We start from the raw sequence: 18,767 nt of genomic DNA on the forward strand, positions 1-18,767 counted from the left end.
AAACCCGAAACCCAATGCACTGCAATGGGATACTATGGTTCCCAGGGTCTGAAGGAGAGGAAACTCTCCTTCAGGCCCTGGGATCCATATTTAAGTGTAAAATAAAGAATTAAAATAAAAAATATTGATATACTCACCTGTCCGGCGGCCCCTGCAACTTACCGAGGGAACTGGCGGCCTGCTTTGGTTAAAATGAGCGCGTCCAGGGCCTTCCGGGACGTCACGGCTTTGTGATTGATCGCGACGGCCCATGTGACCGCCACGCGACCAATCACAAGCCGCGGACGTCATTCTCAGGTCCTAAATTCCTAGAATTCTAAATTCTAGGAATTTAGGACCTGAGAATGACGTCCGCGGCTTGTGATTGGTCGCGTGGCGGTCACATGGGCCATCGCGACCAATCACAAAGCCGTGACGTCATCTTAAGGTCCTTCACGCGCTGATTCTTAGGAAGGAAGGCTGCCGGAAAAAAGCAGGGCGCATCCGAGGGTGAGTATATTCCTATTAGGTATATACTCACCCTCGGCTTCTTTCCGGCAGCCTTCCTTCCTAAGAATCAGCGCATGAAGGACCTTAAGATGACGTCACGGCTTGTGATTGGTCGCGACGGCCCATATGACCGCCACGCGACCAATCACAAGCCGTGACGTCACCGCAGGCCATTCACGCGCTGATTCTTAGGAAGGAAGGCTGCCGGTTAGTACCAGGGCGCGTCAGAGGGTGAGTATATCAATATTTTTTATTTTGATTCTTTATTTTACACTTAAATATGGATTCCGATACTGATTCCCGATATCGCAAACATATCGGAACTCGGTATTGGAATTCCGATCCCAGATTCAGAAGATCGCCGACCTCATGGCCGACCCCACACAGGGGTCGGGTCGGGTTTCATGAAACCCGACTTTGCCAAAAGTCGGCGACTTCTGAAAATGGCCGACCCGTTTCGCTCAACCCTAGCTGTAGCTGCTAAAATAAAGGGTTAAATGGCGGAAAAAATTGGCGTGGGCTCCCGCGCAATTTTCTTCACCAGAGTGGGAAAGCTAGTGACTGAGGGCAGATATTAATAGCCTAGAGAGGGTCCATGGTTATTGGCCCCCCCTGGCTACAAACATCTGCCCCCAGCCACCCCAAAAAAGGCGCATCTGGAAGATGCGCCTATTCTGGCACTTGGCCACTCTCTTCCCACTCCCGTGTAGCGGTGGGATATGGGGTAATGAAGGGTTAATGTCACCTTGCTATTGTACGGTGACATTAAGCCAGATTAATAATGGAGAGGCGTCAATTATGACACCTATCCATTATTAATCCAATAGTACTAAATGGTTAATAAAACACACACACATTATTACAAAGTCCTTTAATGAAATAAAAATAATAAAGTAGAACCCGGCACTCAACTTAGGGTAAATCTCATGGGATTTAATAAAGAAACGTTTCGGCCAATCTGGCCTTCTTCAGTCAACGTATGCCTGTAAGGCTTGTAGTAAATAGGGCAATGTAAATTGCCAATGGTGATGATCATGGAATATCACTATGGGTAAGCTCGCTGTGTCCGGCTCAGGAAGGCAAGAATGGGTTAACAGTGACCTGTGAGGAGAAGCTGCCGTACATGAGCGTGTCCAGGCGACGCGGTCTCCACAAGCGGTGGAGACCGCGTCGCCTGGACACGCTCATGTACGGCAGCTTCTCCTCACAGGTCACTGTTAACCCATTCTTGCCTTCCTGAGCCGGACACAGCGAGCTTACCCATAGTGATATTCCATGATCATCACCATTGGCAATTTACATTGCCCTATTTACTACAAGCCTTACAGGCATACGTTGACTGAAGAAGGCCAGATTGGCCGAAACGTTTCTTTATTAAATCCCATGAGATTTACCCTAAGTTGAGTGCCGGGTTCTACTTTATTGTTACATGGTGTGGGACCCTACCCGTGCACCTTCACTTGATAGTGCATACGGTTCTTTATTACACTTTAATGAAATAAAGACACATGGTGTTGTAATATTTTATTATTCTCTTAATCCAGCTGAAGACCCTCGTTCTGTAACAAAGTAAAAATAACAAATCAACAATATCTCATACCTTCCGATGATCAATCACGTCCCACGAAGTAAATCCATCTGAAGGGGTTAAATCATTTTACAGCCAGGAGCTCTGCTAAAGCAGTGCTCGTGGTTGTAAAACCCCGGGAATGAATGGAGTGCAGGGTGATCTGTAGTTACCTTGAGTTGCGGTGATGCGCCCTCTGCTGGATGTCCTCATATGAACTCGAGCGTGGGAACTTTTCCAAGGCTCCAGTTCAGGAGGACATCCAGCAGAGGGCGCATCACCGCAACGCAAGGTAACTACAGATCACCCAGCTTTCCATTCAGTACCCGGGGTTTTACAGGCACGAGCGAGTGCATTAGCACAGCTCCTGGCTGTAAAATGATTTAACCCCTTCAGATAGATTTACATCGTGGGACATAACGACGGAAGGTATGGAATATTGTTGTTTGTTTTTTTAACTTTGTTTCAGGACGATGGTCTTCAGGTGGATTAAGGGTCTAATAAAATATTACAACAACATGTGTCTTTATTTCATTAAAGGACTTTGTAATCATGTGTGTGTGTTTTATTAACCATTTAGTACTATTGGATTAATAATGGATAGGTGTCATAATTGACACCTCTCCATTATTAACCTGGCTTAATGTCACCTTACAATAGCAAGGTGACATTAACCCTTCATTACCCCATATCCCACCGCTACACGGGAGTGGGAAGAGAGTGGCCAAGTGCCAGAATAGGCGCATCTTCCAGATGTGCCTTTTCTGGGGTGGCTGGGGGCAGATGTTTGTAGCCAGGGGGGGGGCAATAACCATGGACCCTCTCTAGGCTATTAATATCTGTCCTCAGTCACTGGCTTTACCAACTCTGGCGGAGAAAATTGCGCGGGAGCCCACGCCAATTTTTTCCGCCATTTAACCCTTTATTTTAGCAGCTACAGCGCCAAAATTTTGCACATACACACTACTAACATTAGTAGTGTGGAATATGCAAAAAAAAAGGGATATGAGATGGTTTACTGTATGTAAACCATGTCTCATATCCTGTCGGGTTTGGGAAGGAGAAATGAAAAGCCGGCAATTGAATTACCGACTTTTCTCTCTAACACCGCTGCGTATTTCTCGCAGGTCACACTGCTGGTCCGTGTGTAATCCGTATTTTTCTCGCCCCCATAGACTTTCATTGGCGATTTTTTTGCGCAATACGGTGACAAACGCAGCATGCTGCGATTTTGTACGGCCGTACAAGACCGTATATTACGGATCAGTAAAATACGACTGATAGGAGCTGGGACATAGGGAATCATTGGGCCATGTGTAATGCGTATTTTACGGACGTAGTTTATGCGCTCATGCGTCCGTAAAACGCGCCAGTGTGACGCAGGCCAAATGAATGGGTCTATGCATATGTCTCCGTGTTTTCACGGACCGTGTGTCCGTGTTGAAAACACGGAGACGTCCGTTTTTCTGCGGCAGCACGTACAGCAATACGTCCTGCACACGTGCACACGGAGAACAGTCTCCTCCTGCGAGAAAAAAAAACGGATTACACACGGATAATTTTTGGAGGAAAAATCGCATCCTCGCATTGAATACGGATCACTGTTCAGGAAATTTTCTGCGTATTTCGGCCATCAAAAACTGACCGTATTTGTATACTTTGTGTGTGACTCCGGCCTTACTGTTCTGACTAGGATGGGACACAAAGAAATTTGGGACATACTGCGACACTCATGCAGAATGTCAATACTATCAACATGCTGTGTCTGTTACATATAGAAAAAAAATGCTTCTCTATGATACAGAAGACTTGTACTGAAAGTGTATTGCCTGATATCGATTGTTACATTTCCATTTGAAGGGTATGTTCACATTGGGCATTTTTGCCACATTTTTTGCTGCTTTTTTATGCTAATTTTCAGTTTCTTTTTACAGTACCAGCAAAGCCTATGAGAATTCAGAAATCTCATGCACACACATTGTTTTTTTTAATAATCAGGATTTTGTGCTTTGCTGCTTTCTTTGGACATAGAGCATGTCACTTCTTTCAGTGCAAAAAAGTCATGGACATTAGCATGGACAAAGAGACACAAGTTAACCCAAAAAACGCACCAAAACTCTGCACCAAAAAACGCATCTAAACCTGCGTTTTTGGCGCAGCTTCATTCCTGCCAAGAAATCAGGTTTTGCTGCAGGAAAAAGAGTAGCAAAAACGCCCAGTGTGAACATACCCTTAAGAATTCCAAGATAATTTTATATTTTTATAACCGACTCTGGTTTCCATACTATCTAATCGCTTGTGACCTAAATAGGGCTAATCAGCAAACCCCCACAACAAGTACACACACTCAGTGGTACCGTAATCAGGTCTTTGGATCTGCGGAGCAAACCTTGCCATGAATGGTCCCTTATACTCTCTTGGTATAATCCAGGCCTTCTATGAGCTGTGAGAAGTACCGTAATAGGTGAGAATGAAAATTTTGCCTCTGGTTGTGAGCCATATTGTTCCCATTGACTAACTGCCAAATAAAATTATGAAAACGATGAGTAATGTTTAGTATATGTAGTTTCATATCTACTTACCCGAACAAAGATGAGAGTGCTGGATTCCCCCACCCTATATTTTCCTTCAGCAACTTTGACCATACAGAATTGCTCTGGACATGTACATCTGCTTACCAAATGCTGCACCTATTGCAATGAACAGAAGAAACTAAAAATTCTAGAAAGTTACCGTTGGACAAGAATAGAATATCAAAGACAGACACTCACATATACAGTAAATCAATCTACTGCTGGTCTAAGGCCTGGGTCAGACCTGCGAGTGTGATCCGAGAAACTCGAGCGAGTCTCTCGCATTAGTACCCGGCACTCGGGACCGGAGTGTGCGGCTGCATGTATTTATATTACATTTATTGTGTGTACTACAGGACGGAGCTGGCAGAGAAATTTTATTCTGCAGTACGAACCATTTTGAAAATATAATGCATGAACAGTATTATTTGCTCTACTCTATTGTATGCATTAGCAGAACATTCATTCCGGTTATATAATATTAGATACAACAATCTCCCATGTAGAGTCATATTAATGTTAACTCAAATATATCAGTATGAATATCTCACAAAATCATAGGCTTAATAAAGCCCGGGATACAACAGAGTATGGTAAACCATAAATATAATCTGTATTAAATAATGCCAAATGCAATAAACACAGTGCAAAAATTAAAGAGTGCAACTAAAAGAGCGGGGACATATCGCACACACTCATTAACTGATACATTGACCAACTATAATATGGTAGTACATGAAAAGGAATTATTTATATCATATCTTGTTCCCTCTACTCCTTTTAATCTCAAGTCCTTGGATATATACAGTAGATCCACCCAGCACCATGCAGGCTGTGATCACCACCGGTTAGTACACATTTTATTAACTAGCACTTGTACCAGGGGTTCAAGACAATCAACATGAACACCCACAGATGTGACAGGAGTCACACTATGCAGCATGCTGGGTACAACCAACAGATCATTATTCTACCATTGTGTTGTGTACATGCACAATTGTATGTACAGGTGGGGATATCAGTCCTCAGTGTGTAAATTAAGGGAAATAAAGGACACCACTGTAGCTTTTTAGTACTTACAGCCAAGTGTTGATTAGGTGCGTGATCTGCAGTGACCTTGGTGAGATCACTGCTAGCACAGGGAGAAAAAGTCTCACAGTGCAGAGGCGAGTTAACCGCAGTTCAAATTCACCACAGTAAAATTCTCCCTGTGAATTGCAGTGAGCTCGCCTCTGCATCAGGAGATATTTTTCACAGTGCTATCGGTGATCTCACCGAGGTCACCGCAGTTCAGCCTGGCTGGGAACACAGCCTCAGTGACAGGCAGTAACCTTGATTACATCACCGCTAGTAACTGATGCTGCGCTCGCAGCAGCTCATTCACCAGTGATTCTCAGCCTGGGCGGTCGCATCTTGGCACCACCCAGGTTGAAAGTGGTTTATCCCCCAGACATGGATTACGACATTGAACAGAATGACGGACAGGTGAGGGATATTGTTGTTTTTTATTTTTGTTTTATTACAGGAGACGAGGGATTCAGTGGAATTAGGCGTTAGGGGAGTATAACTGTGTTTGTTATTTTGAAATAAAAAGTAAAAGTATTTTTTTTATTTCAAATAAAAGACTTTATTCTGGCTGTGTATTTACCATATAACTATATGATTAGTAATGGAAGAGTGTCTTATAGATGCCTCTCCATTAGTAATCCGTGGGCTTGATGTCATCGGACAATACAAAGGTGACATCAACCCCACAAATATGAACCTCACTTGCCACCGCTACAGAGCAAGTGGGAAGAGCCGGGCAAAGCACCAGAATTCGAGCATCTAATAGATGCATCTTTTCCGGGGCAGCTGCAAGCTGCTATTTTAAGGCAAGTAGGGCCAATATCCATGGCCCCTAACCAGCCTGAGAATACCAGCTCCCAGCTGTCTGCTTTAGCTTGGCTGGTTGCCAAAAATGTGGGGGATCCCACACCATTTTTTTGTTAATTATTTATTTTAATAATTTAAAAATATGGCATGGGGACCACTCTATTTTTGATAAGTAGCCTTGCCGAAGCTGACAGCTGAGGGTTGCAGCTCCCAGCTGTGAGTTTTGCCTGGCTGGTTATCAAAAATACAGGGAAACTCACACCGTTTTTTTAATAATTATTTATTTACAGCGCAGGCGTCAGCTGATGAATTCTGCTCTCACTGTTATTAGTGGCAGTAGGCATCCACTGATGGTAGCAGTAGTCCCATCAGTTGACACCAGTGACCTGAACTTTTTGTAACTGTTCGGCCAAACCCGCTGGACCCGAACATCCAGGTGTCCGCTCATCTCTACTTATGTTTGTGTAATAAATATTTTTTACTGATGCATGGTTTTGTCTCAGTTAGTACATAGTATAAGGAACAGATAACGTTAAGGCATTACTAAGTTATGTAGTAATTATTAATAGACAAGTTCGACATTAATAGTTAATATTGGAACCTTGATAGAGGTGCAGGGAGAGTTCACCCTTTAACCCCTTTCTGTCATCGGACGTACTATTCCGTCCATGTGGGGTGGGCCCTACTTCCCAAGGATGGAATAGTACGTCCAGCGCGTGTGTCAGCTGATTATCGCAGCGGACATCCGGCACTATGTGCCAGGAGTGGTCACGGACCGCCCCCGGCACATTAACCCCCGGCACACTGCGATCAAACATGATCGCAGTGTGCCGGCGGTATAGGGAAGCATCGCGCAGGGAGGGGGCTCCCTGCGGTCTTCCCTGAGACGATCGGTACAAGGCGATGTGCTCACCTTGTACCGAGCATCTCCTCCCTGCAGTCCCCGGATCCAAAATGGCCGCGGGGCTGCACCCGGGTCCTGCAGGGAGGTGGCTTCACAGCGCCTGCTCAGAGCAGGCGCCGGGAAGCCTCCCTGCTGTGCTGTGTGATCGCCGATCTGACACAGTGCACAGCAAAGTGTCAGATCGGCGATCTGTCACTTTACTGTGATGTCCCCCCCTGGGGCAAAGTAAAAATGTAAAAAAAAAAAAAATTACTAAATAAATAATAATAAAAAAATATATTGTTCCAATAAATACATTCCTTTAGCTATTTAAAATAAAAAAAACAATAAAAGTCCACATATTTTGTATCGCCGCGTCCGTAACGACCCGACCTATAAAACTGTCCCACTAGTTAATCCCTTCAGCGAACACCGCTGTAATCATACTGACCCGAAGAATAAAACTGATTTATTCATTTTACCAAACGCGGAACTGTATAAACGCCCCCCCAAAAACAAATTCATGAATAGCTGGTTTTTGGTCATTCTGCCTCACAAAAATCGGAATAAAAAGCGATCAAAACATGTCACGTGCCCGAAAATGTTACCAATAAAAACGTCCACTCGTCCCGCAAAAAACAAGACCTCACATGAAAAAACCATTTTTTGCAATAAAAAGCATCTTTTAGTGTGTGACGGCTGCCAATCATAAAAATCCGCTAGAAAACCCACTATAAATAGTAAATCAAACCCCCCTTTCATCACCCCCTTAGTTACGAAAAATTAAAAAATTAAAAAAATGTATTTATTTCCATTTTCCCGTTAGGGCTAGGGTTAGGGCTAGGGTTAGGGTTAGGGCTAGGGTTAGGGCTAGGGCTAGGGTTAGGGCTAGGGTTAGGGCTAGGGTTAGGGCTAGGGTTAGGGTTGGGGCTAGGGTTAGGGCTACAGTTAGGGTTAGGGTTGGGGCTAAAGTTAGGGTTGGGGCTAAAGTTAGGTGTTGTGAAATTGGATTTTGGGCTCCCCCGGTGGCCACTGGTGGAATTGAACTTGTGTGCATCATCCCCTCTGTTCACCTGTTCCCATCAGGATGTGGGAGTCGCTATTTAACCTTGCTCCTCTGTCACTTCCATGCCGGTCAACATTGTAATCAGAAGCCTTTCTGTGCATGTTCCTGCTACCAGACAACTTCCAGCTAAGTCGGACTTTTGTCCTTGTTTGTTTTTTGCATTTTGTTCCAGTTCACAGCTGCAGTTTCGTTTCTGTGTCTGGAAAGCTCTTGTGATCTGAAATTGCCACTCTGATGTTATGAGTTAATACTAGAGTCTTAAAGTAATTTCAGGATGGTGTATTGATAGGGTTTTCAGCTGACCATGAAAGTACCCTTTCTGTCTTCCGGCTATCTAGTAAGCGGACCTCGATTTTGCTAAACCTATTTTCATACTACGTTTGTCATTTTCATCTTAAATCACCGCCAATATATGTGGGGGCCTCTGTCTGCCTTTCGGGGAAATTTCTCTAGAGGTGAGCCAGGACTATATTTTCCTCTGCCAGGATTAGTTAGTCCTCCGGCCGGCGCTGGGCGTCTAGGGATAAAACGCAGGCTACGCTACCCGGCTACTGTTAGTTGTGCGGCAGGTTTAGTTCATGGTCAGTTTAAGTTTCCATCCTTCCAAGAGCTAGTTCCTATGTATGCTGGGCTATGTTCTCTTGCCATTGAGAACCATAACAGTTTGACCGGCCCACAAAGGGTTAAATTAATTGGCAGAGAAAGGAGAGAAAAAAGAAGTCTGCTGAAAAATTTTTTTTTTTTTTTTTCCTTCAGTTCTGAGTGTGCTTTCAATTGAATCACTTGCAAGTCTGCCTATATTGCAGCCTTCCTCTCTCTCTCTCCTTCTAATCCTGGAATGGCTCTGTGTTCACCTGTTTAAAATGGATATTCAGAGTTTAGCTGCAGGTTTGAATAATCTCACCACGAAAGTTCAAAATTTACAAGATTTTGTTGTTCATGTTCCTATATCTGAACCTAGAATTCCTTTGCCTGAATTTTTCTCGGGGAATAGATCTTGCTTTCAAAATTTCAAAAATAATTGCAAGTTGTTTTTGTCCCTGAAATCTCGCTCTGCTGGAGATCCTGCTCAGCAGGTCAGGATTGTGATTTCCTTGCTCCGGGGCGACCCTCAAGATTGGGCTTTTGCATTGGCTCCAGGGGATCCTGCGTTGCTCAATGTGGATGCGTTTTTTCTGGCCTTGGGGTTGCTTTATGAGGAACCTCATTTAGAGCTTCAGGCGGAAAAAGCCTTGATGTCCCTATCTCAGGGGCAAGATGAAGTTGAAATATACTGCCAAAAATTCCGTAAATGGTCTGTGCTTACTCAGTGGAATGAGTGCGCCCTGGCGGCGAATTTCAGAGAGGGTCTCTCTGATGCCGTTAAGGATGTTATGGTGGGGTTCCCTGTGCCTGCGGGTCTGAATGAGTCCATGACAATGGCTATCCAGATCGATAGACGTCTGCGGGAGCGCAAACCTGTGCACCATTTGGCGGTGTCTACTGAGAAGACGCAAGAGAATATGCAATGTGATAGAATTCTGTCCAGAAGCGAACGGCAGAATTTTAGACGAAAAAATGGGTTGTGCTTTTATTGTGGTGATTCAACTCATGTTATATCAGCATGCTCTAAGCGTACTAAGAAGCTTGATAAGTCAGTTTCAATTGGCACTTTTCAGTCTAAGTTTATTCTATCTGTGACCCTGATTTGTTCTTTATCATCTATTACCGCGGATGCCTATGTCGACTCTGGCGCCGCTTTGAGTCTTATGGATTGGTCCTTTGCCAAACGCTGTGGGTATGATTTAGAGCCTCTTGAAACTCCTATACCTCTGAAGGGGATTGACTCCACCCCATTGGCTAGTAATAAACCACAATACTGGACACAAGTAACTATGCGAATTAATCCGGATCATCAGGAGATTATTCGCTTTCTTGTGCTGTATAATCTACATGATGTGTTGGTGCTTGGATTGCCATGGCTGCAATCTCATAACCCAGTCCTCGACTGGAACGCTATGTCTGTGTTAAGCTGGGGATGTAAGGGGATGCATGGGGACGTACCTTTGGTTTCCATTTCGTCATCTATTCCCTCTGAGATTCCTGAATTCTTGTCTGACTATCGTGACGTTTTTGAAGAACCTAAGCTTGGTTCATTACCTCCACACCGGGAGTGCGATTGTGCCATAGATTTGATTCCGGGTAGTAAATACCCTAAGGGTCGTTTATTTAATCTGTCTGTGCCTGAACATGCTGCTATGCGAGAATATATAAAGGAGTCCTTGGAAAAGGGACATATTCGTCCTTCGTCATCTCCCTTAGGAGCCGGTTTTTTCTTTGTGTCTAAGAAAGATGGCTCTTTGAGGCCGTGTATTGATTATCGGCTTTTGAATAAAATCACGGTTAAATATCAATATCCGTTGCCACTGCTGACTGATTTGTTTGCTCGCATAAAGGGGGCCAAGTGGTTCTCTAAGATAGATCTCCGTGGGGCGTATAATTTGGTGCGAATTAAGCAGGGGGATGAGTGGAAAACCGCATTTAATACGCCCGAGGGCCACTTTGAGTATTTGGTGATGCCTTTTGGCCTTTCAAATGCCCCTTCAGTCTTTCAGTCCTTTATGCATGACATTTTCCGTGATTATTTGGATAAATTTATGATCGTGTATCTGGATGATATTCTGATTTTTTCGGATGACTGGGACTCTCATGTCCAGCAGGTCAGGAGGGTTTTTCAGGTTTTGCGGTCTAATTCCTTGTGTGTGAAGGGTTCTAAGTGCGTTTTTGGGGTTCAAAAGATTTCCTTCTTGGGATACATTTTTTCCCCCTCTTCCATCGAGATGGATCCTGTCAAGGTTCGGGCTATTTGTGATTGGACGCAACCCTCTTCTCTTAAGAGTCTTCAGAAATTTTTGGGCTTTGCTAACTTTTATCGTCGATTTATTGCTGGTTTTTCTGATGTTGTTAAACCATTGACTGATTTGACTAAGAAGGGTGCTGATGTTGCTGATTGGTCCCCTGCTGCTGTGGAGGCCTTTCGGGAGCTTAAGCGCCGCTTTTCTTCCGCCCCTGTGTTGCGTCAGCCTGATGTTGCTCTTCCTTTTCAGGTTGAGGTCGACGCTTCTGAAATCGGAGCTGGGGCGGTTTTGTCGCAAAGAAGTTCCGACTGCTCCGTGATGAAACCTTGTGCTTTTTTTTCTCGTAAATTTTCGCCCGCCGAGCGGAATTATGATATTGGGAATCGGGAGCTTTTGGCCATGAAGTGGGCTTTTGAGGAGTGGCGTCATTGGCTTGAGGGGGCTAGACATCAGGTGGTGGTATTGACCGACCACAAAAATTTAATTTATCTTGAGTCCGCCAGACGCCTGAATCCTAGACAGGCGCGCTGGTCATTGTTTTTCTCTCGGTTTAATTTTGTGGTGTCATACCTACCGGGTTCTAAGAATGTTAAGGCGGATGCCCTTTCTAGGAGTTTTGAGCCTGACTCTCCTGGTAATTCTGAACCTACAGGTATCCTTAAGGATGGAGTGATATTGTCTGCCGTTTCTCCAGACCTGCGGCGGGCCTTGCAGGATTTTCAGGCGGATAGACCTGATCGTTGCCCACCTGGTAGACTGTTTGTTCCTGATGATTGGACCAGTAAAGTCATTTCTGAGGTTCATTCTTCTGCGTTGGCAGGTCATCCTGGAATCTTTGGTACCAGGGATTTGGTGGCAAGGTCCTTCTGGTGGCCTTCCCTGTCACGAGATGTACGAGGCTTTGTGCAGTCTTGTGACGTTTGTGCTCGGGCCAAGCCTTGTTGTTCTCGGGCTAGTGGATTGTTGTTGCCCTTGCCTATCCCGAAGAGGCCTTGGACGCACATCTCGATGGATTTTATTTCGGATCTTCCTGTTTCTCAGAAGATGTCTGTCATCTGGGTGGTGTGTGACCGTTTCTCTAAGATGGTCCATTTGGTTCCCCTGCCTAAGTTGCCTTCTTCTTCCGAGTTGGTTCCTCTGTTTTTTCAAAATGTGGTTCGTTTGCATGGTATTCCGGAGAATATCGTTTCTGACAGAGGAACCCAATTCGTGTCTAGATTTTGGCGGGCATTCTGTGCTAGGATGGGCATAGATTTGTCTCTCTCGTCTGCTTTCCATCCTCAGACTAATGGCCAGACCGAGCGGACGAATCAGACTTTGGAGACATATTTGAGGTGTTTTGTGTCTGCAGATCAGGATGATTGGGTTGCTTTTTTGCCTTTAGCGGAGTTTGCCCTCAATAATCGGGCCAGCTCTGCCACCTTGGTGTCTCCTTTTTTCTGTAATTCGGGGTTTCATCCTCGATTTTCCTCCGGTCAGGTGGAATCTTCGGATTGTCCTGGAGTGGATGCTGTGGTGGAGAGGTTGCATCAGATTTGGGGGCAGGTGGTGGACAATTTGAAGTTGTCCCAGGAGAAGACTCAGCTTTTTGCCAACCGCCGGCGTCGGGTTGGTCCTCGGCTTTGTGTCGGGGACTTGGTGTGGTTGTCTTCTCGTTTTGTCCCTATGAGGGTTTCTTCTCCTAAGTTTAAGCCTCGGTTCATCGGCCCGTACAAGATATTGGAGATTCTTAACCCTGTGTCCTTCCGTTTGGACCTCCCTGCATCTTTTTCTATTCATAATGTTTTTCATCGGTCATTGTTGCGCAGGTATGAGGTACCGGTTGTGCCTTCCGTTGAGCCTCCTGCTCCGGTGTTGGTTGAGGGCGAGTTGGAGTACGTTGTGGAAAAAATCTTGGACTCCCGTGTTTCCAGACGGAAACTCCAGTATCTGGTCAAATGGAAGGGATACGGTCAGGAGGATAATTCTTGGGTGACTGCCTCTGATGTTCATGCCTCCGATCTGGTCCGTGCCTTTCATAGGGCTCATCCTGATCGCCCTGGTGGTTCTGGTGAGGGTTCGGTGCCCCCTCCTTGAGGGGGGGGGTACTGTTGTGAAATTGGATTTTGGGCTCCCCCGGTGGCCACTGGTGGAATTGAACTTGTGTGCATCATCCCCTCTGTTCACCTGTTCCCATCAGGATGTGGGAGTCGCTATTTAACCTTGCTCCTCTGTCACTTCCATGCCGGTCAACATTGTAATCAGAAGCCTTTCTGTGCATGTTCCTGCTACCAGACAACTTCCAGCTAAGTCGGACTTTTGTCCTTGTTTGTTTTTTGCATTTTGTTCCAGTTCACAGCTGCAGTTTCGTTTCTGTGTCTGGAAAGCTCTTGTGATCTGAAATTGCCACTCTGATGTTATGAGTTAATACTAGAGTCTTAAAGTAATTTCAGGATGGTGTATTGATAGGGTTTTCAGCTGACCATGAAAGTACCCTTTCTGTCTTCCGGCTATCTAGTAAGCGGACCTCGATTTTGCTAAACCTATTTTCATACTACGTTTGTCATTTTCATCTTAAATCACCGCCAATATATGTGGGGGCCTCTGTCTGCCTTTCGGGGAAATTTCTCTAGAGGTGAGCCAGGACTATATTTTCCTCTGCCAGGATTAGTTAGTCCTCCGGCCGGCGCTGGGCGTCTAGGGATAAAACGCAGGCTACGCTACCCGGCTACTGTTAGTTGTGCGGCAGGTTTAGTTCATGGTCAGTTTAAGTTTCCATCCTTCCAAGAGCTAGTTCCTATGTATGCTGGGCTATGTTCTCTTGCCATTGAGAACCATAACAGTTAGGGTTGGGGCTAAAGTTAGGTTAGGGTTTGGATTACATTTACAGTTGGGAATAGGTTTGGGATTAGGGTTAAGGGTGTGTCAGGGTTAGGGGTGTGGTTAGGGTTACAGTTGAGATTAGGGTTAGGGGTGTGTTTGGATTAGGGTTTCAGTTATATTTGGGGGGTTTCCACTGTTTAGGCGCATCAGGGGCTCTCCAAATGCGACATTGCGTCCGATCTCAATTCCAGCCAATTCTGCGTTGAAAAAGTAAAACAGTGCTCCTTCCCTTCCGAGCTCTCCCGTGCGCACAAACAGGGGTTTACCCCAACATATGGGGTATCAGCATACTCAGGAAACATTGGACAACAACTTTTGGGGTCCAATTTCCCCTGTTACTCTTGGGAAAATACAAAACTGGGGGCTAAAAAATAATTTTTGTGTAAAAAAAATATTTTTTATTTTCACGGCTCTGCGTTATAAACTGTAGTGAAACACTTGGGGGTTCAAAGTTCTCACAACACATCTAGATAAGTTCCTTGGGGGTCTAGTTTCCAATATGAGGTAACTTATGGGGGGTTTCTACTGTTTAGTTACATCAGGGGCTCTGCAAATGCATTGTGACGCCTGCAGACCAATCCATCAAACTCTGCATTCCAAATGACGCTCCTTCCCTTCCGAGCTCTGCCATGCGCCCAAACGGTGATTCCCCCCCACATATTGGGTATCAGCGTACTCAGGAGAAATTGGACAACAACTTTTGGGGTTCAATTTACACTGTTTCCCTTGGAAAAATACAAAACTGGGGGCTAAAAATAATTTTTGTGGGAAAAAAAGGATTTTTTAATTTCATGGCTCTGCGTTATAAACTGTAGTGAAACACTTGGGGGTTCAAAGTTCTCACAACACATCTAGATAAGTTCCTTGGGGGTCTAGTTTCCAATATGGGGTCACTTGTGGGGGGTTTCTACGGTTTAGGTACATTAGGGGCTCTGCAAATGCAATGTGACGCCTGCAGACCATTCCATCTAAGTCTGCATTCCAAATGGCGCTCCTTCCCTTCCGAGCTCTGCCATGCGCCCAAACGGTGGTTCCCCCCACATATGGGGTATCAGCGTACTCAGGACAAATTGGACAACAACTTTTGGGGTCCAATTTCTCCTGTTACTCTTGGGAAAATACAAAACTGGGGGCTAAAAAATAATTTTTGTGGGGAAAAAAAGAATTTTTATTTTCACGGCTCTGCATTATAAACTGTAGTGAAACACTTGGGGTTCAAAGCTCTCACAACACATCTAGATGAGTTCCTTAGGGGGTCTACTTTCCAAAATGGTCACTTGTGGGGGGTTTCAATGTTTAGGCACATCAGTGGCTCTCCAAACGCAACATGGCGTCCCATCTCAATTCCAGTCAATTTTGCATTGAAAAGTCAAATGGCGCTCCTTCCCTTCCGAGCTCTGCCATGCGCCCAAACAGTGGTTTACCCTTTACATATGAGGTATCAGCTTACTCAGGACAAATTGGACAACAACTTTTGGGGTTAAATTTCTTCTGTTACCCTTGGGAAAATAAAAAATTGGGGGCAAAAAAATCATTTTTGTGAAAAAATATGATTTTTTATTTTTACGGCTCTGCATTATAAACTTCTGTGAAGCACTTGGTGGGTCAAAGTGCTCACCACACATCTAGATAAGTTCCTTAGGGGGTCTACTTTCCAAAATGGTGTCACTTGTGGGGGGTTTCAATGTTTAGGCACATCAGGGGCTCTCCAAACACAGCATGGCGTCCCATCTCAATTCCAGTCAATTTTGCATTGAAAAGTCAAATGGTGCTCCTTCCCTTCCGAGCTCTGCCATGCGCCCAAACAGTGGTTTACCCCCACATATGGGGTATCCGGGTACTCAGGACAAATTGTACAACAACTTTTGGGGTCCATTTTCTCCTGTTACCCTTTGTAAAATAGAACAAATTGGAGCTGAAGTAAATTTTTTGTGCAAAAAAGTTAAATGTTAATTTTTATTTAAACATTCCAAAAATTCCTGTGAAACACCTGAAGGGTTAATAAACTTCTTGAATGTGGTTTTGAGCACCTTGAGGGGTGCAGTTTTTAGAATGGTGTCACACTTGGGTATTTTCCATCATATAGACCCCTCAAAATGACTTCAAATGAGATGTGGTCCCTAAAAAAAAATGGTGTTGTAAAAATGAGAAATTGCTGGTCAACTTTTAACCCTTATAACTCCCTAACAAAAAAAAATGTTGGTTCCAAAATTGTGCTGATGTAAAGTAGACATGTGGGAAAGTTACTTATTAAGTATTTTGTGTGACATATCTCTGTGATTTAATTGCATAAAAATTAAAAGTTGGAAAATTGCAAAATTTTCAAAATTTTCGCCAAATTTCCATTTTTTTCAAAAATAAACGCAGGTAATATCAAAGAAATGTTACCACTATAATGAAGTACAATATGTCATGAGAAAACAGTGTCAGAATCACCGGGATCCGTTGAAGCATTCCAGAGTTATAACCTCATAAAGGGACAGTGGTCAGAATTGTAAAAATTGGCCCGGTCATTAACGTGCAAACAACCCTTGGGGGTAAAAGGGTTAATAATACTATTATTTTTGGCGGGAAACTCATCCCTTTTCACCTACCAACCAGCAAAATTCTGTCACTCACAGACCCATTAGTTTTTCCATAAGAAGACCCCCTACCTGTATTAATTGCACCTGTCCACATACTCAATCATACGCCAACCTCTCAACCATGGCCAAGACCAAAGAGCTTTCTAAGGACACAGGAGACGATATTGTAAACCTGCACAAGGCTAGAATGGGTTGTAGGACAAAAGGCAAGCAGCTTGGTGAGAAGGCAACAACTATTGGCACAATTATTAGAAAATGGAAGAAACATAAGATGACTGTCAATCTTCCTCTTTCTGGGGCTCCATGCAAGATCTTGCCTTGTGGGGATTCTGAGAAAGGTCAGGAATCAGCCCAGAACTACACAAGATTACCTTACCAATAACCAGAAGAGAGCTGGGACCACAGTCTCAGACATTACCATTAGTAACACACTATGTCATCATAAATTAAAATCTTGCATGGCACGCAAGGTCCCCTGCTGACTCCAGCACATGTCCTTGCCCATTTGAAGTTTACCAATGACCATCTGAATGATCCAGATGACGCATGAGAGAAGGTCATGTGGTCAGATGACACCAAAATAGAACTTTTTGATATCAGCTTTTCTCAATGAGGTTTGAGGAAGAAGAAGGATGAGCACAACCCCACAAACACTGTCCCAACTGTATAGCATGGTGGGGAAAACATCATACTTAGGGGGTGCTTTTCTGGACGACTGCACTGTATTGAAGGAAGGATGGATGGGTCATTAATCATGATATTTTGGCCAACAACCTCCTTTCCTCAGTAAGAGCATTGAAGATGGGACGAGGCTGGGTATTCCAGAATTACAATGACTCGAAACACACAGCCAGAGCAACTAAGGAGTGGCTAAGTAAGAAGCATTTTCAAGGTCCTGGAGTAGCCTAGCCAGTCTCCAGACCTGAACCTGCAAGAAAATCTTTGGAGGGAGCTGAAACTTATTGTTGCCCAGCGACAGCCCCCACACCTGAAAGATCTGGAGACGATCTGTATGAAGGAGTAGGCTAAAATCCCTGCTGCAGTGTGTGCAAACTTGGTCAAGAACTACAAGAAATATCTGACCTCTGTAATTGCAAACAATGGTTTCTGTACCAAATATTAAGTTCTTCTATTCTTTCTATTCTATTTCATGCAATAAAATGCAGATAAATTATGCAAAAATCATACAATGTGATTTTTTGGTTTTTATTTTTAGATTCTATCTCTCACAGTTGAAGTGTACCTACATAATTGGCTTCTGAAGAGCTGCTCACTGGTCCACCATAGTACTATAGGATCCGTCAGAAGGCATAGTACCTGATACAATAAGTTGCCCTTTAGGCCCTGTGATGCAGTGACCCCTGTAACAGGTAGGGAGCGCTGCATGGTCTCCCCGGTATGTGCACGGAGTTGTATTGAGGCCGTGAAAATAGACCTGCAGTGATGTCAGGATCACGTGACCAGCCATGTGATCCATTACTGTGGGTGTGGTTACAGGTACATAATGTGACCAGGGTGTGGGTCACATGGTCCCTGGGTTCCTGTGTGGTTCCAGTGAGTGGACCTGAGTGGTGAGGTTACAGGGGGTTCCTGAGCGCTGTGTGTGGGCTGTGTATGCCCCTGTGCTGGAAGACCTGGTAGGAGGCTTCCTGGAGAGCACATGCTGGCGTGAGAGGTCCTGGGAGGTGTACCAGGACCCCTGAGCAACACACAGTGGAACTTGGGGAAGCTACAGTCCTTCGGTGGCTCTGGACTGACTGTTGTGTGCCGGCCAGGCAAGTTGGTGAACCCCGTAAGGCAGTTTCCCCAGGAGAGAGGACTGACAAGGAGTCAGCAGACGGAGCAGGAGCTCCCATAAGGTACCTCCACAAGCTGTTGGTGCTTGTATCCTGGACTGTGTGGTAACCCACGGCAACTGGTCAGTGAGGACCAGCATGTTTAGTGTCCGTGAGTCAAACGAGTCAAACCCGTAGTTAAAGTGTTTGAAGAGGCAAGTTAATATCACCAGTTGGTGCCTGTGATGTTCTATG

At 44.7% G+C, this 18,767-nt stretch overlaps 1 protein-coding gene across 1 annotated transcript in view; it reads right to left on the reverse strand.

Moving 5' to 3' along the window:
• Nucleotides 1–18,767, reverse strand: part of GAS2L2 (growth arrest specific 2 like 2) — a 90,350-nt gene that overhangs the window by 48,507 nt on the left and 23,076 nt on the right. The window contains exon 3 of the mRNA XM_077296266.1: nucleotides 4,639–4,746. Coding sequence (XP_077152381.1) covers nucleotides 4,639–4,746 — 108 coding nt within the window. The remainder of the gene's footprint in view (nucleotides 1–4,638; nucleotides 4,747–18,767) is intronic.

The sequence above is a fragment of the Ranitomeya variabilis genome, chromosome 3 (genome assembly GCF_051348905.1).
Source record: "Ranitomeya variabilis isolate aRanVar5 chromosome 3, aRanVar5.hap1, whole genome shotgun sequence".
NCBI lineage: Eukaryota > Metazoa > Chordata > Amphibia > Anura > Dendrobatidae > Ranitomeya > Ranitomeya variabilis.